Genomic DNA, 27,853 nt, shown 5'->3' with positions numbered 1-27,853 from the left:
TGCCTTGCTTTTAAACAATGAAAATTAAAATTAATTAAAGAAAATGTGGTAAAAATAATTAAATTTAGTAATAGAAAGATTATTAATTTTATTAAAATTTAACCTTGGCATTGAAATTTACGATTTGCAAAGCCATCGTAAATTATAGAAAGAGATTATAATTATTTGCCGAAATTATCTTGTTAGTTTATTGAAACAATGATTTTGCAATAAAACCTTTTCAAAATATTTGCAGTAATATTTTCTCTTAAAGTAATGTAGATTTATGAACTCCATATCAGTGTGTGAATATATACTTTTCTTTTTTTTACATTAATATTTTAAAAAAATTTAATTTTTTCGTAAAATGAGGATGGAAAGATTGTTTAAGGTTATTGATTTTAATATAAAAACGCATGATTGATATTCTATAATAATATATTTTTCTATTTACAATATATATTTATATATATGTACATATATTTATATATAATAGATATATAAAAAATTTTGGTTTTCTACACTTAAAAATTAAAATATTCCACCAATACTCCGATGATAATTGAATTGGGCATGTTGCGCGTATTCGTAATTTTGATCGTACCATTCTGTGGAAGGTGTATTTGCGCTACTCGAAACTTGAGCACCATGACTTGTGTGGGAAGCCAGTTGATGACTGGCATGCGATGAAGTATACTCGCCACCTTGGAAATGATTAAATTGACTCCATCCTAACTGTGCTCTTGACCACTCACTATTACCTGTAAAAAATCAATTAACAAAACACATCTTGTTAGAATCGATTTTAATATTAATAGTAAAAAAAAAAGTTTTTAGAGATTATTGAAATAAATTAATTGACAAAATAAATCAATAATAACGTACCACTAGAATGAGAGAGTGACGTGGGTGCCCCATGGGCAACAGGTGGTTGAATCCCAGGAACCTGACTGTGTTGCATTCCATTCGAGTGTCCTGGACTCAAATGGGAACTTAGGGAACTCAAATGTCCTGGGAGAGACACATGACCTTGCAAAGCACTGCTCATGGTTGTAGGTACTTGAGCCATTGAATTGGCCATTTGGGCCACAGTCCCTGACACTTGATGTAGACTCGTTGGCACCTGATGAAGTGTCGTTGAACCTTGATGCAGTGTTGTTGGCACTTGGGGAATGCCTCCTGGAATTTGGGGCACTTGTGGGATTTGACTCAAATCGTGACCCGTTGAATATTGACATGGTGTCAAGGGAAGACTGCTCATTGGATGAGACACACTTCCGGCATGCTTTCTCAGTCTAGCTCTTCGATTACTAAACCAAACCTGAAACAATTTTTTTTTTTCAGTTAAAATCGAATCTAATTTGAAATTTTTATTCCTATGAATTGTTAACAATATTATTATAAAAGGTGTTAAATCTGTTTACTTTCTTTCGGCGTGATATGGAATAATAGAAATGTAAGTCGAGGACATAAATTATGGGAGATTAATGACTTGAAAATGAACTTACTTGTATTCTTGCTTCAGTAAGGCCTGTTCTTTGAGCGACTTCTTCTCTGGCATAAACATCCGGATACTGAGTTCTTTGAAAAACAGCCTCTAGTTGTTCGAGTTGTTCTCCAGTAAATGTTGTTCTACTTCTTCTCTGTTTCCTCTTTAAAGGAATTCCTGGTTCACTTTCAGTGTCTGAATCCTCTCCACATCTTCCTGTAATAAATAAAATTAATAAAAATTAATAATATTTTATATTATTTTATTAATAAAAAACGTAATAAATTTTTAAATTCTAAAATAATGGAGATTTTTCTTAAATTTTACTTTAGTATATGCGAATGTATATGTGTTTAAAAATGTTTTAACTCTAACTTCAGCAACGTTTTTGTATTGGTTAGTTTATCATTTGTTTTTATAGTTTTTCGAGCATGCTTCTAATACGTTCGTCTGCATTCACATTTCGCTTGAAATGGGTTTCGTATATTCGTGCTACGCTCATTACAGGGATCCATAAAGTTCTCGTAAAATTTCACCACCATCTTGGAGTTGACGGCCATTTTGTCGGTGATTTCATGTACGATTGATGCATTTTAACGATTTTAAAATGAAAGCTCATTTTTCTTCATTTATAACCGAAAAGACATTATCGCGCTCGTTTAGCAGGAATATTCTCAGAAAAGTATTTTTTTTTATCCACGAAAGATAATATCATTTTAATTAGTGGAAAAATTCTTTTTTTTTTTCCTTTTATAATTATTGAACTTAGTAAATTTATTTTTGAAATATTTGTAAAATTTTTGAAAAATTGTAACTTTAAATGCCCTCTTTTGCGCTAATTTCGTTTTTCTTTTGCGATTTCTGAGGAAAATTTTTCTTTATTCGACAATAATGCGCTTTTAATGGACCTGCTTCGTCTATTCTTGTAATACTTAAAAAAATCAGTCAGCTGTCTCTAAAAGATTCTCATGTTTATTGTTGTTCACTTACTTGAGAAATTCTGCGATTGAGGCCAAAAACCACACAAGTACTTTTTCTTTTATCCTTTTTCTTACTTTTTTCTGCTTATATATATATAGAATGAAAAAAAGAAATGAAGATACAGAAAATGTATATATGTGAAAAAAAAACTGGTCAGCGAATCGCGTTTACAAATATTTGCGTTAAGTCGACTTTAGTCCATTGTCATCTTCTGTCCCTGGTATATTATCCTATCTTCGTCAGTTGTGGGATCTCATTGTCCTGTGACGAGGATCAGAACTGGACAGTTGTTCCTATTCTCCGTTTGGCTTCCGCACTCCCTTTTCCTTTTCATTCATCCTTCTCTCATATAATGTTTTCTAAAATGGTATTTAATTTCATGCTCCACTGTACTTCTCATGTAAAATCAATGCTTGATCCTTCGACAATTGGAAAAATTACCAATGGCGTATAGTAGTAATTTGTAACATATATATACTATCAATATGATTGCTTCACTAGCTCCACTTATTTTCTGAACAATAAAATTACCAACACAATAAAAATGTATATATGTGTCGAAAAAATTGATTATTTTTTTAAAATTATTATTAAATTTGGAAATGAAATTTTTTTTAGCTTTCTATATTACCGACTCGTTAAAGATTTAACTATGTTTGTACAACACTGACAGTATTTTAATTTTTCTTTTGCAGATTCTATCATCGATGAATTGTGGTGTTACATTCTTCAAAGATAAGGGCAAAAGTAAAAAAGGACACAGGATCAGTTTCAGACTTTTTAGAACTCGGTCTATTTTTACGGTTATTTTTCACATTTTCCGAATGGAAATTTAACTTGAAAGTAGGGATCTCCGAGGTCTATTTAGTTTAAAAGAAATATCTTCTTGAAGCGCGCTGAAACTTTGTTATTAAGGTAAATATTTTAATTTATTGGAAAAATTTTAATTACAAAAAATTTAGTTGTATTTTTTTGACGTGATAATCTTGGGAGTCAGTCAAAAAATTGGCGTTCATATTTACGGACAGAAATCGAAAAAAATTATGTATAATATATTTTTGTTCGTCAAAACGCCATTGGATATATTTTTTTTTAGGGGCGTAAGATTTTTTCACTTATTTTGTTAAATCTTGTTTTGACATATATTTACCTGTGTTATATGCAGTTTATTTTCTTTATATATATATATTTTGTTTGCGTATATCGACAGTACCGAATATAAAGCTGATTCCCTCCTTAGGGAAGTAACACGATTTTTTACGTACACAAACTTTTCGCCGCTGAGTCTACAAAAGGCGCGCTTACTCATTCAGGGAATTATTTCGTGAAAATAGATTTTAAGGTTCGTTTCATCTTCTCTATGGATAAACAGATGCATTTCTAAAACGAAATTTGAGTGCACTATAAAAAATGATAAAGTCCGTTCTTTAAATGTAAATTTTCGGAAACTAATTTGAAATTTAAATTTTCTTTTTTAATATAAATAACAATAGCAAGTATCATTTACACTTTTTTTTAAAAGCGAAAATTATTACTTTTCTAAAATGATATAAATTACGGTAATATGTGCAATCATTAAAAAACATTCAACGCTATAAAATGTATATATAAATCATATCATCACAACTATCCCTCAGTTTTCAAATTAATCTTTTTATGTTTTTGTTCCTTTTTTTGAATTTTTTGTATACAAATGGCCCCATAAATGTTATATTAGTCCCGAGGAAAACTCCCACGTTCATCAAAGAAGAATTCTTCCATTAGCATTATATTTTGGTCCCTTATACATAATAGTGACTTTTTGACAAATGTGTCCAAAAATTCGATTTGATTCTACATATATATATGTTTATATGTGTGAGGACTCTTGGGTATAAGGTGAAATGTCCTTGCCCTCAAAAAAAAAGGGATCGGACAAACCACACTATATCGAAAACACTTTGGCCTTCAATCGAATCGATATATATTTCTCTCTTTCGTATTATACAATGGATGAGAAAACCGCACGAAGATACATTGTATGGGACATCAGGTCGTACTGTGCTCGTAAGGAAAACAGGAAAACACGAGATTTCTTTGATCGTAGCCGCCGCTTCTATATATATATATATGCGGACTGGACATCACACGGAAGAAATCCGGTGAAAAAGAAAAGTCGATCTGATCTGGTCAGGAGCATCGCTCTTTCTTAATGGGCCGCCCCCGTAAAGAATATAAAAGAAAAACGAGTAAGAAATGAGCTATCCCATGATGCTAAACATGAAACTAGGAGTCGTAAAAATCAGAAAAATGGTAAACATACACAGTTTTCTCAAAAGGGACCGATACATATATTATTATTATATATATATGTATATTCTTTGCGGAAAAAAAAAATAAATTCGTTTAACAATCGTTTTTAGTGGTCATCGAAATATTTTTCCCACGTTTCAAAAAATGAACAGAGCTGTTTGTGGTCAGGAAAAGGAAACAAGTTCTTAAATTATTGTTGCACTTCCGATATATATAAATATAATGCAATTGTCATATTGTTGTTGACGTAAATATTTTTTAAATTGTTGTAGGTGTCAATATATATCTTTGGAAAGTTTGAATTGAAAATGGTTTTCAATACATTTGTTGTAAACAATTATTTTCTTAGACAATTTTCGTAGTTTCCGAATTCTTATCGTGCGTGAGATGAACGAAATAAACACAGGTATTTCATTTGAATTTATAATTTTAGAAAGTTTATGTCCCACATCTTCAAAAACATTTTGGGTATTCTAAACCAGTTCGACAAGTTTATAATAATTTGGATTTAACTTGAAAAATTAAAAAAAAAAAAAGAACGAAGATTTTTTACAACAAAAAAAATTTATAATTATAAACTTCTTTTGGTTTTAAAAAATGTATATTTTTATTAAAATATAAAGTTAAGTAAAATCAAGTTTATATATGTTTAAATTTATAAACTATAGCGGTTTTTGGAGAATTTTTATTTGAAGTGAAAAAAATTCTAAATTACAAAAAGAAGAGGACAAAATTGATTTTTACGCCTTTTTTTTGAAAAAAAGAAGATTCAAAAGATTTAACTCCTCAAATCGAAAAAAAGCTAATAAATTTTATAAGAAGATTTCAAATTCTATAATAAATAAAAGGAGGCCAAGTCTATAAGGATTACACACGTCATTTTAGGGAAAGAAATCGTATTTTTCTTTTTTTTCCTCTCTTTCTCTGTGTGTGTATGTCATATATTTTTGAATGACGGGAAAAAAAGAGAGAGAGAGAGAGAGTTGAGTGTGTGACAGGTGCATATATTGAGCGTAGGTGCATTATTGTACCGCTTTTAGGCGTGTTTTGAAATATTGCCAAACATATTTCGGCGTTCTGTGTCGTTTGGCTTATTCGAAGGAGTCGAAAGGTGACAAGAATTTAAAGGGGCCCGCCACCTTTATTGAAGATGCAACTTGTCTCCGAGTCATTCTTCCATTCTTTCGATTGTCATTTGAGCAATGTGAACATATATACACTCAAAGGAAACCGCTTCCCTATACGCCTTTCAAAGATTTTTTTTCTCATCTCAAAAGGAAGCTTTGTCTTTATAATTATTACCGTTGTCATTATTCCCCTCTTAAGTGAAATGTATACTTTTTTCCACTCAATTGAATAGGATAATCTATATATATATATATACGAACACTGAATAAGTATCAAATGAAGATAACAAGAGGATTATTATGAAACTGTTTTTCAAAAAACTGTCTATAAATTTTTTTTTCAAGTGAAAAAGTACTTGGCACCAAAATATATATATATGAAACAAAAGCGGAACGGGGTGTTGCATGGTCGATAATCTATAAAGCATTTCATCGAGTGCCGCCCTCTTGTCTTGGGCCCTGAGCGTTCTCTCATTACAAGTCCAACATATGAGGCCTCCTAAACGATTGCAAGCGATTTTTTTCGCGCGTTGGAGAAAGAGAGAAGATGGAGATGAAACGAGAGTGGAGTGAAAGTAGAAGGAGGAGAGAGAGAGAAACCCCTTTTAGGGCCCCTCTTGACTGGCCCTGAAAATGTCAGAGGGCGAGGAGTGGAATGCCGACTTGAATCGGGTCCGAACGTCCTCCGACACGTAAGAAAATGCGCGCACACCTGGTTCCATCGAAGGTTCACATCTCGTGAAGGGTTCAACTCATAAGATGCGCGCGAGGATGAGAGGGGAGAAAAACCGGATGTGAGAGAGCGAGAGGTCACACCTCAGTCGATCAGCCTCCTAATTGCGATAATTGATAATTATCAGCGACCATCAAATTCACCAATTGGCTCTTTGAATTATTTATTATACCTTTGCTTTTCATTTTGACGATGAGCTAAAAAGAAAAGAAGAAAAAAAAAACTATCGCCACATTTAAAGGGATATTAAATTATGAGGCCCCTCGGGTTATATTGTTGTGATGATATGGTTGCGAAAAAAAAAACGAGTTTTTAATATCTGTAGTTTGTTGTGAAATTTACTTTAATGGAGAAAATCGGTTTACTTGAATCGGAGATTAAAATATGATTTATAACTGTACTATATAAAATAATTGAATAATAATCATGACGATGATGGAGCGGTTATTATATTTGAAAATTTCAGAAAATAATTTGACTTTCAAAAGTTGTAAATTGAATTCTATGTTTAGGAAAATTTTGTCGACCAGATTATGTAATTTATCTTTATCAATGATTGATATAAATTATTACATGAAGGTTCAATTTTCTTTGGAGAATGAGTTATCAACGGTTCTATTGTTTCCATTTGGAACAAAGACTAGTCTTTAGTTAAAATTAGACATCAAAGGCGTCATTTCTCCCTTTTGGATTGGCTGTTGCTAATACCTGAAAGAATTATGCGCTCTCGTGAATATATATCATATAATATGCGTCAGAACGTGTAGGAATTACGTGCGAACAGTATGTAAGGGAATCGAACTGTCGACATCTCTCTAGGATGAGGCACGTTCAAATTAAGGACCACCATCGACGCTCTTAATGATACATGGATATTTTGAATTCATATAAATATATAATAGCTGCTACTATGACAGGTGACAATATGACTACAAGTGGTTTTGGTATGCCTCCATTTCAGTGATTTTTTTTTTTTGTACATTAGCCAGAATCATTGTGTTGCAACTTGCAATCAATAGATCAAACCAAAAACTGAGGCTGGTGGTCTGTTCTTTCTTTTTTTTTTGGATGAAAACGATCTCTGTCATTGCTCACCGGGCGTTGACAGGACGACATACTGAGATTCGATGTCAACCAGACCGCCGGGCATTGTTGCCCATCCGGAGTAGCATTTGTTACCATTTAGCTATAGACCTCACACACGCTTAAGACCCCCAAGTGGAGCAACCGAGAAGAGTATATCCCCTTCGAGAGGGCCCAAGGCTAGATTTATAACCTTCGAGGTGCGGCATCTTTTTCCACCATTCAGATATCTGAACCGTCCATTCGACACGCGGAAAGCTCCGGAAAGGAAGGCAACACTGAACATATATTGCCTCGGGCTACTTCTCTATATGACAATCTTCCCTTTGTGCGATTGACTATATCATCTTTTAAACTGTATTATTTCACAATATGTTCAATGTTCTAAAAAATTATTTCACATTCGTTTTTGTTTTTGCGGAATGAAATTTATAATGTCATATAGGATGATTCAATATTTCTTTCCGTGAATTTCTATTTCATTAATTTCCAAGTATAAAAAGGTCTTTCTCTTAATTTCCAAGTCGTGGACCACCGGGTTTACTAATGAAATTAGTAGGACGGCTTTTACAAATCACGTTTTAAGGACATGAAACAGACAATTCGGATGAGCGTTTGCTCATATTCCTGTCGGATGAAACGAAAAGGCATCTCTCGCAATATTACGCGACGGCAAACGAGTCATCAGTGGACGAGAGAGAGAGAGAAAAAAAAAGATTTGGAGAATTAAAGATGTAAAAAATAAAGAGTTTTTTGGTCGGCGAATCCGACGTCTGAGAGCGGCATCAAGCGAGCTTTTAACCTCCGGGTTCCTACCGACGGAGTTTGACGTGTTCTCACTCACACGTGAGCTAGAGTCTCACAAAGTGAGAACGCTTATTTTTGGTTTGATCGCGTCGTGTTCAAGTTAGTATACTTATCCTCAATGAGCTAAAAAAAAAAAAAGCCCCGGCATGCGGGATTTTAATCTCTGGTGGGCGTGATCTGTATACACGTCCCGACAAACGGATTACAGGAGTGTCAATATCTTAAGATGCAACCATTATCCTTATGCTGTCCCTTATATTTTCTTTTGACTTTTTTTTCGACTCTGACGCAATGAATGAGAGTTGATCAACATTTTTTTCATTACATTTATATATTATTCACAAAGTTATTGAAAATTGTTTTGCAAATATTTTTACACGCAGTGTTATTTTTAACACCAGAAACAAATTTTACCCTAAATCTGGGTTAAATCTTATGGGTGAAAAATTACCCGCAACACCAGCTTTTTTCTGTGTAATTGTTGCGATTATAAATAAAATATATATTGTGAGAAGAATAAGGCGACGCTATAATCCCGCTATATTAGAAGAAAAGTGTTTGGGAATTAATTATTGACAAATAGAGAATAGATATTTTCATGTTACTTTGATAAATGAGAAAAGCAGCATTTAATAAAGTGTCCATTAATATAACTCCTTGCGATTATAGCGATGAGATAAATTATTTGTCGATGGCGAGAGGAGCTACTCGTGTAAAATGTCCGTTTCTATCTTGTAAACTGTCTCGTGGACATGAGAGAGGAATGTGTCGGCGTGTTATACAGGTTTGTCGTGCGGAATCCAAAAGGTGGTTTCAGAAAACGGATGCTAGTCGAGAGAGTCGCTCGATCGTCGAACGACGTGAGAATGTGAGTAAAGAGTCAAGAAAGAGAGAGAGAAAGATAGAGAAAGAGAGAGAGAGAGAGAGAGCTATGGGAGTTGATAGAGGGAGAAAGAGGGTTCATGGGTCCCCGCGAGGGTCCCGCGGAGATCAAACGCACCGCCTGCCACACGTCCACAGAGGTTCTCAATCAATGACCCCCACAATATCAATGTAAACACTGCCTTGTATCTTTTATACAATCCATTTTGACCCATGGGCGGATATTTTCTAAAAGAAAGGAATCTTTAAAAAGAAAGAATCAATTTAAACGTTGAGATTAATTATTGCCATTCAGTTGTAATTGCATCACTTAATTATATGATAATTAGAACTTATCAGCAAGTTGCTATTCAGTACAAAAAAATATTGTCAATTAAAGGTTAAAGTAAACTTTTGAACACGTTTAGTATTTGCAGATTTTACTGAACAGTGTAGTCAGAGGGACTATTTGATTTTTATTATTGAACTTATATGCCCCATTTGGAATATTTCCGTAAGTAAAAATTTAATTAGTAATCCAAATTTTTTGACGGATGCAAACCAAAAAAAGGATTTTTTTTTTTAGAAGTATGATATGACGATAGTGAGAGCACCTCTGGTGAGAAATAATGTCGTACAGCATCGGTATATATGAAGGTGTTGGTCGGGGTATAGGTGTCGGCGAGCGAGCAGGAATGACACGTAGCCTGTGGCTTTCTTATTCCCTCTTCCTTTGGCTTGGACCGCCGACGAGGGATTAGCCTAATGGGTCCTGCCGCGGTCCCTCTTTCTCTCGCTCTTTCTCTTTTCCTCTTGCCCTATAACTTCACCCTTTCCCCCTTACCTATATATATATGTGTGATTTCACATCTGTATAGCCGATACTCATACATATATACAAATCGTTAAGAAAGCCACTCACACTTTTAAAAATACAACCAACCACTAAGTGATTCACAATCAGGATTATTGATTGTATCGGCAATCGACGATCCCTCGCGCGAACACACTCTGAATCTTCTTAGCAAGATATCAATAAATTTATTAAATGGTATGTCAGGCTGACATTTATCTGACGAATTGTCTATATGGAAAAAGCCTTCGTTTATATTTTCTGAATGGAAAACTATAATCTTGATGTTTCACTTATATTTTGATGCTTTTGATTGTTGTTTGGTAATGTCGAAGAATTTTATCCAAAAAAAATATTGGTCCATAAGGAATTTTGGAACATCCAACTATATTTATACTTAGAAAAACACTATGTTTACAATAAATTCTGTGTTTTTCTGGTTAGTAAATTATGGAAAAAATTGAATTGTGATTATCTGCATATTGCTGCCGATCTTATGATTCTTTAACTCTTTAAGTTTATCGTTGATAGGCACAATCAATGAGGCACTCAAGATTGAAAGGCATACTCGATTGGTCGAATAGATCGCGTGAAAAGATGCGTGTAATCAATTAGAGGGGCCCGCAGAGTAGAGAGCAAATATCTTCTTTCGTAGCATAGTCATCCAGAAATGTGCTAGTCAGCATCCCCGCTGAGCTTATGCGGAGTCGCGTGAATGCAACTCGCGAGAGCATTTCAATAATCGAAATCATACTATATTAACGAGATTTACACACAGAATCATGACAAGTGACCCCATTTTGGATGATGATCAAATGTTCCGGAGTACTATTGTTCAATGTTTAGAGTTCGAGCTTTTATTAATTTTATTCTTTTCAAATATAGTTTTTTGATTTTTAATAAAATTACTACTCACCACCTCCTAGGATTCCATCAATGGTGTAATCCTTCTTTCCATCTTCTCCTGGTCTTCCACCTCGAAGTAGTCGGCTAATGGAACTAACACTCGGTGGATCGGAAAAGTTTTCCTATAAAAAATTATTATTTCTTTGAACTATACAATTTAATTAAGTGAATACTGTATAATGTGATATAATTTTTTCTTAAAATGGGTTTGGCGTATAAGAAACAATATTGATATTGTAAACACGTCTTAATAATAGATTATAATTTTTAACGTGGACAGTGGAATTTATATATAATGATAGAATAAAGAAATTTTCTTGTATATGATACAAGATATTTTGCAACAACAGGCTACTGCTTTACAATTTAAGGTTATTATTTTCATATATATATAGTGGGATGATATTTTGTTCACTCTATTATTGTGGATTATTGCAGTGCATTTTTGCACCGTTATCTATTTCCCAAGGGTATACATATATATTCAAAGAATTTGAATAATCATTGGTTATTGTAAAATATACAGCATTATCTTACTGCCGCATGTATGCTGTCATTTTATACATTTTATATATCATTTATAGATCCTAAATGCATCAATGGTTGCAAATATTGTAATTTTTCTTTATATATAATTTAAATACTTAAAATTTTCTAATTTCCGGTTTATGACACACTTTTTTATACACAGAAAAAACCTAGTCTCATTTTTGTTGCAAATCAAAATGAGCCAATGCTAAACGACATAGACAGTGGCGCCACCAACCTGGTTCATTTTTGTTGCACATCAAAATAAGCCGTCTATAGACGGCTCATTCTGAGTTCAGTTTTTTTCTGTGTAGGATAAATAGATAAATTGAACAAAAATTCAAATCAAAAATACACCATGTCAATAATAATTTTTGTGCTAAAAATAAATAGTTAATGGATTATTTGAATTATTTAAAAGATTTACCTGGATAAACGTTACACTACAGTAGCAAAAGTTTTACTTGTTTCAGTTAAATATATTTCGTTATTCTAGTGAAATCTTTCCGCTGTTATTCAAGTAAATCTTTTATAAAACAATTGTTTTTTTAAGAGATTAAGAGATGTTTTAAAGTTGACGTTGGGAACAGAACACATAATATTTTATTTTTTTCATTTTATATTGTTTATTTATAGATTGTGTGATTTATTTATTTATTTATTTATCATATGTTTTGTTTATAATGTGTCTGTTCAGTTATTACTTGTTTTTAAAAAATGGATTGATTGATTTGAACTCCAAACTCTATGTTTTTCTCCAACGTTAGGGTGGTTTTGTTTTTATTAATTTGACACCGCAATTGACCATTATTTCTATGACTTGACATATGTTTCTTATTTGACTCCCTGAAGAGGAAATCATTTAGATTTCGAAACGTTGGAGTAAACCTTTATTAAAACAACAATGGTCCGAATGTTACACACTAAAAAAGAAATCTTGATTTCATCCTATTTTTGAGGCTGAATTTAAGGTGTAAACGGAGTCAGACCAATTAAAAAAGGACAGACTTATGCAAAATATATGGGCTTAATTTAAGGTGTAAACGGTTTAAGACTTTGTTTTTACTGTGTATCGTTTTATTCATACGAAACCTTCTAATTAAGAGATTAGTTTTTTTTTTAAATCATAAACAGTCGCGTTTAGATATTTATTGCTTCGACTGAATTGTTGAGATGCGACAACAAAGAAAAGATTGAGGATAGAAATACACACTTGACGGCAAAAAGAGCGTGCGTCGAAAACAATAATTAATGTGACCCATAAAATACAAATTGACGTAAAAGTTTGTTCGGTACTCTCTCTTGGATCTGAGCCATTCCTCGGGTCCGTTTGCCGATGCCTCTACTGCGATAAAGAGATAAATTGCATTCCTAAAAAAAGGAAGGAAAGAGAGAAAAGAAAGAATAAGGAATTATGAATTAAGGGGGGAACACCAGTTGTAACTCAAAAAATAATGCTTTTTTCAAGAATATTTTCCAAAAGAACAATGAATCTTTTTAAAGAATACTATTTATTAGTTAAAAGTACATGTAAAAAGCTGTAATTTAAAAGAAAAAAAAAATTTTTTTAACAAAAACTTTTGGAGATATGAGCCATTGAAGTGGCGTCTTAAGAAAAAAGGCGAATTGCGGTGACCAGCATTCTGCAAGTATACTTCGTCTGAAATACAAAAATGAAATTGATTTACATTTATTATAAGATTATCTAGTTCGTGATCGAAGGATTTAAAAAAAAAAAAAAATTTGACAAAATGGCGACCTGTCAAAGTCAAAAGTATGATTTTCGTTAAAAAAATACGGTCGATTTTCAGCTATATAAAAAAAAGTTTTGATTAAAAAAAAAAATCCTTCGATCACGAACTAGACTTATATGTGTAAATGAAGCACACTAAATTTTAAATAAATCGGTTTAATGGTATTCGAGTAATCGTGGTCACCGACTTGGAAAATGTCATTTTGAGAAAAACGCATTAAAAGTTTCAACTTACTTTTTTTTGTTCAGAAGAAATTTTGTTTCTAAGTTACAAAGAGTCATCGATTCCTGGACCATATAATAACTCTTCCGCAGTGGTTGCCGTTTCTAAATCATAGGAAAAGGCCATCTGTCGTTAGGGTCAGGTATGGCTGGCCACCTTGTATGAAGCCACGGGACGCGCCGCTGCAGTGTTCTGTATATCTCATTTATTTTTCACCGGATCAACTTTGAAATTTACAGACACATTTCTAAATATGTATACTTTAAGAAAATGCACCAAAAAAAAAATCGATATTTCGAAAGTTACAACTGGTGTTCCCCCCTTAAGAAACCAAAACCTTTTTTTGAAAACACATACACATGTATGTGTGTGTGTGTGTGTGTGTAAAAACGTGCTAGAATAATACGCGATGTTGCAAAGGAAATGAAAGGAAAGTATATAAAGTGTATAGAGCGACCCCGCGTGGTAAAAGCGTATAAGGCGAGCGTGGCGGGCATTAATACGGCATTTAATGTTGGAAGGGGGCGTTTCTGGGCCCTGGGGCCCTTTTCTTCGTCTCTCTTTTCCTGTCATCGCCCGGGTCCAGCTCCGCACCCACCGGGGTTTGCCCTGACACACACACATACACAAGATCGTTATTGTTTCTGAGAGATCCGCGATCCGCATATATGAGATAACGATCGGAAATATGTTTCGAAATATGCGCGCGCCAACAAACGAAATCGCGTGCCCAACAGGCGTTACATTATAGATATACTTTTCTCATATTTTGCACTCAATATTTTATTTTTAAATTTTTATATTATAATATTTTATTATGAAATCTGTTAAAAATTGTTTTAATTCAATTGACATTAGAAAATATTGTTTTTTTTTTATGGAGAGAAAAAAATATACGTAGTCGGCGGGAATAATGTATTAGAGGACAGACGAGTCGCCGAGGGCTACTCACGTACCCCTATACACTCGTCTCTTGTGCACAATATTAAAAAGCATCATTCAGTATGATCGCGTTGCGAGATATAAGTATCTATATATATGTGCCGATGAGAGGTCAAACGTTGGCCGCCACAACTCACGGGATATATAGAAAATATATAATCCGCCTCGACGAATACACCGAATCGCGTCCTCAGGGTTTGTTATGCGGTTGCAAGGAAGCTATTGCACCGCTCAGATTAAAGATTGTGATTCTCAAATTGACGTTGAAAAATTTATATTTCTGCTACTAAGATCTTCGTCGAATATCTTAATATTTTAACATTTATATATATCCCCCTGCGCACCACCCAGAAAAAATAAGATTTCTTTAATTCAAAGGAATCAATTTCTTTGGTAAATTTTTCTTTGATACAAAGAAAATTTATTTGTTTCAAACAAATTATTTTTAATTGAAAAAAAATTATCTTCGTGTAATTTTTTATTTAATTCAAATAAGTGTTTCTTTGACCCTATTTCAATGTTAGAATTTCTCTGATTTAATGCGCAAATTTCTTTCATTCAATACACTCAGAAAAAAATTCGTTTTAAGCAACCAAATTTTGGTTAAATCAACAAAATAAATGCATTCTCTCTAAATCTGAATAATTTAGTAAAAATGTTTACTAATTTGAATTGGTAATATGAAATATTATATGAATATGAAATAATATGTAATAATATACATAATATATAATATAATATGAAATATTAATTTACTAATAATTAGTAAAATTTTACTAATTCAGAAGCAAAAAGTGAGTCACTAATTAACTAGTAATTAAGTCACTTAGTAAAATTTTACTAATTCAGAAGCAAAAAGTGAGTCACTAATTTACTAATTGTAAGTAAAATTTACTAATAATTAGTAAAATTTTACTAATTCAGAAGCAAAAAGTGAGTCACTAATTCAAATTAGTAAACTTTTTTACTAATTTAGATTTAGAGAGTTGATATATACAGTTAAGCAAACATTTGGTTGCATAAACCAAACGTTTATTTAGCTCAATCAAATTTTTTCTTTGTTCCAAAAATTTATTAAAATAAACCAAACATTTATTTAGATGAAATAAATATTTATTTGAATTAAACAAATTTTGTTTGAACTAACCAAAAAATTGGGTAAATATAAAAAAATGGTATACATTTGGTTCAAACATATCTTTTTTCTGAGTGTAAGAAAACTATTCTTTGAATCAAACAAATTTTTTTTGAATCAAACACGGAGAAAAATAGTTAGCTATATTAGCTAAAATTTAGTTACTTTAGCTAACCCCAATTGCTATTATATGGATAGCAATTATTACTAGCTGTAATACAGCTAATAATTAGCGTCCATAGCTAACATGTTTTGCTGTCGCAGCTATAAATAATAGCTACCAGAGCTAAAAATTCGCAAAAGAAAACTCATTTTTCTCCTTGAAGAAATTTTTTTTAAAACTAAGAAGTTTTGTTGTTTCAAAGAAAATTTTATTTTGAATGAAAGAAAATAAGAATAAAAAAATTAAAAAAGTACTAACAATTATTTTTTTTTTTTTTATTTCAGATGTTTTGGAATTCCTTCTCAATTGCATGGAGCCTTTTGGTACATGACATATGGGAAAAATTTTCGAGTTGCATCGAGATCATCAATCGGTAAGTCATTTTTATTGTAATTATTTATTTTTACATCTTACTAAAATTATTACTTTTAGTAAGAAATTCTCTTCTTTGCAAAACTTTCTACCAAAGGAATTCTTTACTAAGAAAACATTCCGATGTTATTGAAAACAGTGACATTTATTTATTTAGTTAATAAATAAATAAATATTTGCGATAATTTAAAGATTCTTATATAACATTTCTTCGCGAAAAATATTTATTTGTCAAAAAAAAAAGAAGTTATTATATTTCTTAAAAGAATTCATTTTATTTTGTATATATAGAAATATATAGTTAAGAATTTGTTTATAGTATTTTCTCGCGAAATAAGGAAAGGAATTTTGTAGGGGGTTATATAGGAGTACTTTGTTGCAGAAGCTATTAATTGTATAGATATATAATGCTTGAGGAGATAAAAAAAAAACATTGAGAGTTGTCATGGAAAATTAATGAAGCAATCATAGAGAAGACGCGTTCATAACAGTTATTTGCCATCGTGAAAGTGTATATAACCAAGTTTACTGATCATTTCGCTGGGTTAAAGATATCGTATTCCTCTAAGAAGCAATTATTTGTTCATGTCGAAAGGATTATATGATTGACTCTTCAATTTTAAGATGCGTTTTATAATGCAATTTGGATCAGTATAGGGTTTTAATATCAAAATAATAATCATTTCTTAGATATTTTTTATTACTATTGTCATTTTTCTTGATTCGTTTTATTAAACTGTAATTCCATCCGCTGTCACATTTTATTATTGATTTTTGATTTATATAAACTTTGATCTTAGAAAATTGAATTTAATTTAAAAAATTAAAATTAAAGGAATAAGAAATAGAAAATTTTAAAAAAGGGTTGAAAATTTTAATTTTTGTAAAAATAATGAATATTTAATTATTATATATAAATACCTTGATAAGTGTTTCTCGAATTTCCCAAGAGAAAACACCAGGATTCTCCCTTTTGATTTCTTCAATTCTTGCTTCAACTTCCGGTGTAGCGACACGGGGTTTACTGCCTCCAATCACTCCCGGTTTAATTGAACCCGTTTCTTGATAACGATTTAAAATTTTTGACACACAACCATGAGAAACTCGTAATTGTCTAGAGATCATACATGGTCGTATACCATTTGCGGCAAGTTGCACTATTTGTCGACGAATGTGATTTGGTAGTGGACGTCCGTTAATAAAAACTCCACCGAGTTGATTCATTCGCCCCTGACCTATAAAAAGAATAATATAGGAAAAAATCCTTGTTTAATTTATAAATTTTTATTTCGTAAAAAAAATTTCTCTCATAATCAGAAAAAAATTCGTTTGAAGCAACCAAATTTTGGTTAAATCAACAAAATAATAAATGCATTGATATACAGTTAACCAAACATTTGGTTGCATAAACCAAACGTTTATTTAGTTCAATCAAATTTTGTCTTTGTTCAAAAAATTTATTAAAATAAACCAAACAGTTATATTTAGATCAAATAAATATTTATTTGAATTAAACAAATTTTGTTTGAACTACTCTCTAAATCTGAATTAGTAAAAAAGTTTACTAATTTGAATTAGTTACTCACTTTTTGCTTCTCAATTAGTAAAGTTTTACTAATTATAGTAACCTTTACTAACAATTAGTAATATTTAACTAATTCTAAAGCAAAAAGTGAGTCACTAATTTAAATTAGTAAACATTTTTACTAATTCAGATTTAGAGAGTAACCAAAAAATTGGGTAAATATAAAAAAATGGTACATTTGGTTCAAACATATATCTTTTTTCTGAGTGCAATAGAAATAATTTTCTATATAATTTTGTCACGGTTTGTGTATATATTATATTAATTCAAAGTATATATTTATATATAAAAAGTATAGTGCGCTCGAGCTTTTTAAAGTGGTTGTAAATTTTTGTTCTTTAACGATAAATGTTCGTGCAATGAAAATTGATACGGTCGATTATTTATTTAGTCTTTGAAATAAGTCGCAGGTGTGGGACTCGTAAATGCGTGTATATATACGGTTAAGAGCGACGACGATTCGAAAAACAGCGGCAGTGATTGAGCTTGAAATTAGCGCGGGGATCCCCAACTAAAAACGTGAAATCAGATAACAGGGACGAGAGAGCGAAAGAGTATAGAGAGAGAGAGAGAGAGAGAGGCCGCGGACTCTCTTCACCGCGTTGGAATCACCCGAAAAAAAGGCATAAGAGGCGTAAAATTGGTGGATTTATGCTCGCGGGTAGGCGTGTTCTGGTCGTTTCCCGAACTAACGAGTATAAAGTCTGATCATTAGTCGAATTAGCCGCCCTTCGTACGTGGCACTGCTACCTGTATCATCGACCTTCTTGTATATATATATATATATATATATATACACTTCGACATAATTACTGTGTTTATGCATTATATACGCCTTCTATATATCCTTGTGACGCTCATCAGACTAAAAAAAAAATCTTTTCTTTTCTATATATGTTAGCTTATTTTCAAAGTCCCCAGAAAAAAATTTTTAAATATATATCTGTTGTTTCTTAGTTTCAATTTCGTTTGAGTGTTTGAAATTTTTTAAATTATTTGTTTATACGCACTGAAAAAAGGGTTTGGTATTGACAACCAAACGTTTGCTTGGTATTTAAGCAACCAAAATTTTTTTGTTGATTCAACAAAATTTTAATTGTCTCAACCAAAATTTGTTTGACACAACCAAAATTAGAAAAAAACGATTTTTGTTGTCGTAACTAAAGTTTAATTGGGACAACCAAAATTTTGTTGATTCAACAAAAAAATTTTTGTTGCTTAAATACCAACCAAACGTTTGGTTGTCAATACCAAACCTTTTTATCAGTGCGGCAAATTTTATCTTCCAGAATTATATATACACGCGGAAAAAAAGATTTTTTATATATATAGTTTATTAAAAGTTTTACTTGTTTCAATGAAATCTTTCGCTATTATAGTAAAACTTTTCATTGTTTCAGGTAAATATTTTTTTTCGTGTATTATATCAGTGGTAACAATGAGATATATTTTTGTTATAAATAATAATATGGACATTTTTTTTCTACTAAAAAATGCAAAAATATTACATGGACCTTTTTGAAGAAAAAAGAAAGTGTATTTAACTTAATGAAATTAATTATAATTTTAAAAGTGTTTTATACTTAATTTGTCACTAGCGTAATTTATATATATAGAAATTTATATAGTGTATAATTTGATATAGCTGTAGTAAATTAAATTATTCATATGTTAATTTACAAGTGAATATTTAATTCTGATTGTAGATGAATTTATAGATAACTTGTTTATATACTTCTCGACGAGCCTCAATTTATAAAATAACAAGCGTATATAATTCGTTTGGGATACTGCCTTGATAGAACAGTAGGCGATATATATATTTAATTAACGCGGCTATTGTTTATTCTTCGATAATTAAAAATTCCAATTGCTCTTAAAAAAAAATAGTAAAGAACAAAGAAATTCAAAAAATATATTTCTTTCTTATTTTGATACATTTCTTGTATCATAACCTATTTTATTATATAATTCATCGAAATTATTTCGTCGTTATATATATAAAAATTTGTTATTATTTTAATCAAATATGGTAAATAGGATCAAAGCCTAATTCAAATTTATTTAAATTTTAATTATAAAATAACTTAATTGTTTGATATCAACCAAATTTTTCTAATTGATCCTTTATTTGTGTTAAATATGTTTAATTCAAATATGTTTAATTCAAATAAATATTTATTTGATCTAAATAAATGTTTGCGGTTTATTTTTTATAAATTTTTTGAACAAAGAAAAAATTTGATTGAACTAAATAAACGTTTGGTTTAGTACCAAATGTTTGGTTAACTGTATATGCATTCATTTTGTTGATTTAAACAAAATTTGGTTGCTTCAAACAAATTTTTTTCTGAGTGTAGAGGGAATAAAAGAAAAGGGACTCAAAAGTATAAAATATTCCTTTTCAATTAATAATTAAAGATAGCTGAAAATCTTAATTAAATATATCCATATATATACTTAAAAATCTGTCTAAATCTATAAAATCCGAGACTAACCTTGAAAAGGGTATCCCCCAAAAATAGGTCTCATGCCACTCGTAACGTCCATATTTTTGCTTATGTAATCCAACATCAACTATATGAACTGACACTCACTTTAAATAATAATAAGGCATTAAACAATGTCAGTAAAAATTGTCACTCGCACCAAACACTTGACTTGATAAATATAAAATTCTCATTAAAATATATCTTTTATATATATATATATATATATAAAAGAAACTAAAAAACGATAAAAGACTAGAAAAGGGTTGAAAATTGTAAGGGTAGATCCTTAGAATCAGGTCTTGAGTTACAATTTCTGGTTTTGATGCAGTAGAAGATTAAAAAGGCCTTCTAGGTTCAATAAAAAAGGAAAAAAATTTTTTTTGGAAAAAAAAAACAAAAACAAACTAAAATCCCGTGGCTCTCGTTGCGAGAAGTTCCGAGGCAATAACGTGTCGGTGAGGATGCTTCTTCTCGTGTCTCTGTTTCGTACAATCAGGGGGTACAACTGGGGGACATCAAGGGGGCTGATTGTTGGGTCTGAAAAGTGTTCAAGGGGACCCATTATTGGCTACGCCCTACCACGTGGTTGGCAACCAAGAGCTTCACAATGGGCGTCTCTGCCCACGGATCCGCCTACGGAACGTGCCTTGCTCTGATACCACGCACTCTTACATATATGACATTAAAACTGTAAACAACTTTTATATTTTTCTTTGCGCCAGAAATGAAGTGTATACACGCACTTGATGGATTTAGTGAGTTCAATGCTGCGCTGATAAGGTCTATAGTGTGCAAAATCAAAGATGAAAATTAAATTTGATTATATATATATAGAGAACACAAATTTCTATTTGTTATCGTTTTTAATTAGGAATACAATCGATTTGAAATTAATATGTATTTGAATTTGTTATAAAGTCAGGTGTAGATTTTTTTTCAAAGTACACAGAAAATTAAAAGGCATTAAAATAAGCTTATTATTTTAATCCAATTTTGCTTATTTTAATCCATTTTGGTATTAAAATAAGCAAAATTGGATTAAAATAATAAGCGTTGCAGCTTATTTTAATGCCTTTTAATTTTCTGTGTAATTGTTGCTTTTTTAGGGTTTTGTTATTATATGTTAGAGAAGTAACCAGAAATTCATTTTTTGTTTTCCCATCATTTTTGTTTTGCTTAAAATTTAGACTGTTCAAAATATTGTAGAAAAATTCTATCTTTGATATTTGAAGAGATTTAAATCGAAATTAAAATGATAGAATTAGAGAAAAACCAAAATTATTGCTCGCACATTAACGATTTCGTTTTTTACAAGAATTGCGTTGTAACAGATTTTGGTTTACGAATCAAATTCCAATTGATTTCTCACGGAAAAAAAAATTTCTTTTGTTATTGCAGTATTCACAAACAGCGGATTTTGGGAAATACACAAATCGAAATTGTGAACAAAACAAAATTTTTTGGCCTACAGGAAAATTTTTGTGAAAAAAACAGATTGTTTTGTAATTTGCCCAAACCTGCCTGTTGGAAATATTATTTTCTTTGTTTGCAGAACAATTTTTACAATTTGTGTATTATAGAATTGGTTTTGTTCACGATAAATTATTTTTCGTGCTTATAAATAGTAAATGGTTTGTTTTGATGATTTTTGTTTCTAATACTGTAAAATGCAGAATCCATTCTAATTGTATTTATAATTTGTTTGTTCTTTTCATGACCTTGCGATTTTGTAATTAGTTTGATTTGGTTAAATTTTAAAACAACTGATATTTTGTTTTATTTTTATTTGAAGTGACCAGGAATGTTTATTCTGTTTTAAATACCCTTTTGGCTTGTCAAAAATTATTTTCTTTTTCCTCTGTTGTGAGCTTATTCTCTGTAAATATATCTAAAATTGTAAATTTGTTGTGTCAATATACATTTTAGTTATAGATAAAAAATTAATTTGTACCCTATTATCACAGAAAAAAGTTGGTGTTAAAATTATTATTTTATTTCTTAATTTCTGCATAACAAATAATTCACAGAAAATTAAAAAGCATTAAAATAAGCTGCGTAACGCTTATTTTAGAGTCTATAATTTTGCTTATTTTAATCCATTTTGGTATTAAAATAAGCAAAATTGGATTAAAATAATAAGCGTTGCAGCTTATTTTAATGCCTTTTAATTTTCTATGTAATTGTTGCTTTTTTAGGGTTGTTATTAATAGAGAAGAAACCAGAAATTCATTTTTTGTTTTCCCATCATTTTTGTTTTGTTTATACAATTTAGACTGTTGTTCAATATTGTAGAAAAATTCTATCTTTGATATTCGAAGAGATTCAAATCGAAATTAAAATGATAGAATTAGAGAAAAACCAAAATTATTGCTCGCACATTAACGATTTCGTTTTTTACAAGAATTGCATTGTAACAGATTTTGGTTTACGAATCAAATTCCAATTGATTTCTCACGGAAAAAAAAATATTCTTGTGTTATTGTAGTATTCACAAACAGCGGATTTTGGGAAATACACAAATCGGAATTGTGAACAAAACAAAATTTTTTGGCCTACAGGAAAATTTTTGTGAAAAAAACAGATTGTTTTGTAATTTGCCCAAACCTGCCTGTTGGAAATACTATTTTCTTTGTTTGCAGCACAATTTTTACAATTTGTGTATTCTAGAATTGGTTTTTTCCACAATAAATTATTTTCCGTGTTTATAAAGTAATTTTGTTTGTTTTGATGATTTTTGTTTCTAATACTATAAAATGCAGAATCCATTCTAATTATATTTATAATTTGTTTGTTCTTTTCATGACCCTGCGATTTTGTCATTATAGGAAAGGTGTTGATTTGGTTAATTTTTAAAACAACTGATATTTTGTTTTATTTTTATTTGAAGTGACCAGGAGTTGTTTATTCTGTTTTAAATACCATTTTGGCGTGTCAAAAAGTATTTTCCTTTTCCTCTGATGTTATGAGTTTGTTCTCTGTAAACATATATCTAAATTTGTAAATTTGTTGTGTCAATAACATTTAGTTAGACAAAAAATTAATTTGTACCCTCACAGAAAAAACACTGGATAAATTTTTGTTGCGGGTAATTTTAACCAATGCTAATTCACATAGACGGTGGCGCCCCCAACTAGGATAAAATTTGTTGCAGTTAATTTTTACATTGATTTTGGGGTAAAAATTCTACTTTTTTTTTAGTCACAAAAAAAAGTTGGTGTTAAAATTATTATTTTATTTCTTAATTTCTGCAAAACAAATAATTCACAGAAAATTAAAAGGCATTAAAATAATCTACTGCAACGCTTTTTATTTTAATTTAATTTTGCTTATTTTAATCCATTTTGGTATTAAAATAAGCAAAATTGGATTAAAATAATAAGCGTTGCAGCTTATTTTAATATACCTATTATAATTTTCCGTGTTGTTAGTTGGCTAATGGAAACACAATTTTTAATTAAATAGATCGACTTTTCTAAATAGGTGGTATTTTCCAATAGTGACTCAGAAAATAAGCGCACCCTTTTGTAAAGAATTTTCGAAATAAATTCCTTTAGTGTTAATCAGCAATCATTGCAAGGATTCTTCTCATTCATTTCGAACGAGCAAATGCGCCCTTTTGCACAACAGAAAAGATATGTCTTTTCAGTATATACTATTTAGTGTTGAGAAGTTCTATGAGTAATTTTCGTATAACAATGAAGTGTCTACCTAACATCCCAAAGGGGGCTAAAAGTGTAAACCATGCTTCGAGACAATTCCAGGTCGATGATGTCTTCAACAATTCGAAGAGAGCAACTTCGAGACAAAAGTATATATATTCGACCTCGCTTCAGTCTAAAACTTATTGGTGAGAATTTTCCAAGGAACTTTTAAAGGAATCCCAAAAAAAAAGAGATTCCATTGCGTGAAATGCGTCACTCCTTGTTACGACATACTGTCCCAACCTTTCGATTATTTACAACTCCCACTGTGCGAGAGAGCAAAATAATAATGGATGTATGATGGGGTCTTATAAATTTTATGGAGGTTCCCTCTTGTTCAAGTACAGTGTAAGTTGTAAATCTTTTTTGGCGCACGGTAGCGATGCTGAGTGGTCCAGTGAAGCCATGGGAGGTCGCTCTTCTGGAGAGAAAGAGAGAGAGAGAGAAGGAATATACATCTCACTAGCATCTTGCTGGAAATATTTGAGATGTCTTTGCCATGAGTCGTGCAGAAATATATTCTTATTGGAAACCCCCTCGAGGGAAAATTCTGAAATGTTGGACTTCTAACAAGAGAGTGACAATGAGACCTCCAGGGCCTGGTTACAAAAATATTGAGTTAGTTCAGGTTCAGGGTGACGACTGGTGCCTGGAGCGTTTTAGCATTACCTATGATTATTGTCGAAGCTTCTAAGTTTCGATACGGATTAGTTAGAAAACGATTATCACGCACTCAGTAGGGGAGGGGTCGATTTTCCTCAGATAGTATAAAAGTTCAAGTCCGTGGTGTTCCAATATGGCCAAAATGCGGAGCTACTGGTATGCATAATTCAAGGTCTTATCATTTGTCCTTCATTTTAATGATTATAACGTGTCACTTATTATATATACACTTGTTATTTTATTCTGATTTACGGTTCTGAAAAATTAGGATACTATATATTGTTTTGTCAATATTTGTATTGAAATTTTGCCTCGCTAATTTTGAATTTTGAAACAATTTTATTTTTTTCCATAATAATTTATAATAACCTAAGATAAAAATAGTACGAAGCATATTTTAAACATTTTTTTTAATAATTTTGACCAAAAAAAACAATGGAAAGATATAATGCCTGTTGAATTAATTCTAGTTGTTATTGTTTTGAAAGGTCTCGCACCTTTTACATAAAAATTTTTGAGGCAACTCAAAATTTTATGCTCTGAAAAATTCAAAAACTAAATATTTTATTATTACATATATTTTTTATAATAATAATAATAATAATAGTAATAATGATATAATAAATATGTATATATATACACCTAATGCCGTGTGAGGTCGCCGCCTAAAGGTTTCTTTGACAACGACTGATGACCGGAAATCAGTCATCAAGATTTATATGGACTTAGACTAATTGCTGCTTTTAATAAAAAATTTCGAGGGCTGCTCGCCTTTTTTTTGACAATCTTCTTCGAAACTTAGAAATCCGAATGTCGTTGGCTCATTAGGAATTAAGAAAACCGGATTTTTTGAGAGGGATAATTTTTCAATTAAACTCACGCGATGATTGATTTTATAATTGATACTTGAGATCATATAATTATTTTTCAATGATATCGTTTTTATAAAAATATATATTTTATGTAATAAATAAAAATTACAGAATATATTACCTATATATATATAGAAAATATTTAGTGTTTCATTTTTTTCTTTTAAGTTTTACGAAATTATATTGTTGAGTGCCTCCTTGTGTCCATATGAGAGAAAAAGAGAGAATTAGGGGATCCTCATTAGACTTGGTAATAATCCAAAATATCTTCCTGATTGCCTTATTGAACGGAGATGAATAAGTCCTTTGCATAACTTTGGAATTGGGGCAACGCCAGGCTTTAGCCGCGTTTTTATTCAATGGTCGAAAAAGAAGAAAAGACTGAGTTTTTAAAATGCGACTCGAATCCCCAACAAATTATGCGGAATATCTTTTCTGACCTTTTTTTTAAGCCGCAAGAAACTGTAGATTAATTTTCATAGTGAAAATAAATAGCATTTTTGTCTGTTTAAAATTCTTGGCTGGAATTCTTTATTATTTTCAATATAACTGTCTGTATTTTTTTTTTTTTGTATATTCTGACAACAATTTTTCTTGTTTTAAATTTTTTGTTTCTGTTTTAGTATTCTTATTCATATTTTTATTTATTTGAAATATTATAACAATTTTGGATACATGGGAAAAAAAATTGTGCTATTTATACAAACTGCTGTTGTAGTATCCACAAAATAGCGGATTTTGGGAAATACACAAATTGGACTTGTGAACAGTACTCTCTAAATCTGAATTAGTAAAAATGTTTACTAATTTGAATTAGTGACTCACTTTTTGCTTCTGAATTAGTAAAATTTTACTAATAATTATTCGTAACTTTTACTAATAATTAGTAAAATTTTACTAATTCAGAAGCAAAAAGTGAGTCACTAATTCAAATTAGTAAACATTTTTACTAATTCAGATTTAGAGAGTAATTTTTATTTAGCGCACGCGAAAAGTTTTTCTGAAAAAGATTATTTTTGCCCAATCTTTGTTTACAGCACTTTTTTACAATTCGCCTATTCTAGAATTGTGGTTGCCACAATAAATTTTGTTCCGTATATGAGTTAATTCTATTAATACAATTATATAAATTGTCCTTTTAATAAAAAAAATAATTTATAATGTATTAAAATGAAATAAAAATGTAACAGTCAAAATAGAAACGAATGAAGAAATTCAAAGAAATAAGGTATAATGAAACTGTTGAATTTATATAGCGTAACCCCCTCTTTTTTTTGTCATAAATCGTTAACGAATTTTAAAAATCCATGAAATTTCCTTCTATTGAAATATCTTTGTTCTAAGAGAAGAGACATATATATTCTATTAGGGTGTTTCCACATATTTCGACAGTTGTTCACAAAATGAGCATTTTACGCGCGTAGGAACGGTCCATTCGAAAAATCTCGTACGTCACATAATTTAAATAAAATTTGGCGATAAGTTCACGCCGCAGTAGAGTTTGAGCCACCGCGGCTCCTTTGATGGAATTAGTCTTATTGAGCACAAAATTGGAACAGAGGCCCCCTGACCTCCTATGTGTGTGTGTGTGTGAGTGAGTGAGAGAGCCCTATAGGCCGCCCATAAGGCCTCCGTCAGGCCCGCTCCGTAACATATAACGAGCTGAATTATGTTCATGCTGCAGCCGTGCATAGTTTGCGAACCCACGCGGCCCTCACACGTAGACCTACTTCTTTTTTCCTCTTTTTTTCCGTTTCTATCTTTTTTTCTCTCTCTCTCTCTCTCTTTGTTTTTCACTGTCGATTTAGAATTGGGAAAACACCCCCAATTGCTCGACTTGTGATCGATGGCCAAATATATATCTATACTTTAAAAAGCATATGAGAAAAATTATCGCTATTTAACGCCTCTTTAGAGCGCCTCTTTAAATACCGCTTTTGTGAGAAAAAAAAGCTCTGTTTTATATGCCATGAAAATTTGAAAATGACCATTTATTTATTATGTGTGTAATTCTCTAAGAAACAACTGTTGATGGAATATTGAAGAAAAATCATTCGCAGCAGGTTTTCTTTATTTTCTTCTCTTCGATAGAATTTTATTTTCATTTGTATTCCGATTTCATTGAAATTTTGCGACGAAAGGAACATTTGATATATATACATTGTTGGTGAGAGATAATTCGCTATGGAACATTTGCGAGGAGAATGTTAATTGATTTACAGCATCAATAGAAAAAATGAATAATTATTTCGATTTTGATGCTTTTTTTAGTTAATTTATTACTGTGCAATTGTTAAGAATTTGTTACAATTA

At 30.9% G+C, this 27,853-nt stretch overlaps 1 protein-coding gene and 1 long non-coding RNA gene across 3 annotated transcripts in view; one reads left to right on the top strand and one right to left on the bottom strand.

Annotated features, from left to right (window-relative positions):
- LOC127291689 (uncharacterized) overlaps nucleotides 1–27,853 on the top strand; it is a 114,063-nt gene that overhangs the window by 27,338 nt on the left and 58,872 nt on the right. For both annotated transcript variants that reach the window (XR_007844644.1, XR_007844645.1), the window contains exons 5-6: nucleotides 3,145–3,364; nucleotides 16,140–16,228. This is a non-coding gene — a long non-coding RNA (uncharacterized LOC127291689). The remainder of the gene's footprint in view (nucleotides 1–3,144; nucleotides 3,365–16,139; nucleotides 16,229–27,853) is intronic.
- LOC127291682 (protein gooseberry-neuro-like) lies at nucleotides 400–20,769 on the bottom strand. The gene is made up of 6 exons (XM_051320909.1): nucleotides 20,311–20,769; nucleotides 17,149–17,462; nucleotides 11,122–11,233; nucleotides 1,488–1,684; nucleotides 865–1,300; nucleotides 400–740 (listed from the first exon to the last, which is right to left on the bottom strand). The coding sequence occupies exons 1-6, from the start codon at nucleotides 20,384–20,386 to the stop codon at nucleotides 511–513; spliced, it is 1,365 nt and encodes a 454-aa protein (XP_051176866.1). The 5' UTR covers nucleotides 20,387–20,769; the 3' UTR covers nucleotides 400–510.

Source organism: Leptopilina boulardi, unplaced genomic scaffold (assembly GCF_019393585.1).
Source record: "Leptopilina boulardi isolate dan_hultmark-lab unplaced genomic scaffold, ZJU_Lbou_2.1 LbouV2_150, whole genome shotgun sequence".
Lineage (NCBI taxonomy): Eukaryota > Metazoa > Arthropoda > Insecta > Hymenoptera > Figitidae > Leptopilina > Leptopilina boulardi.
This window is presented reverse-complemented; position numbering and strand designations above follow the sequence as displayed.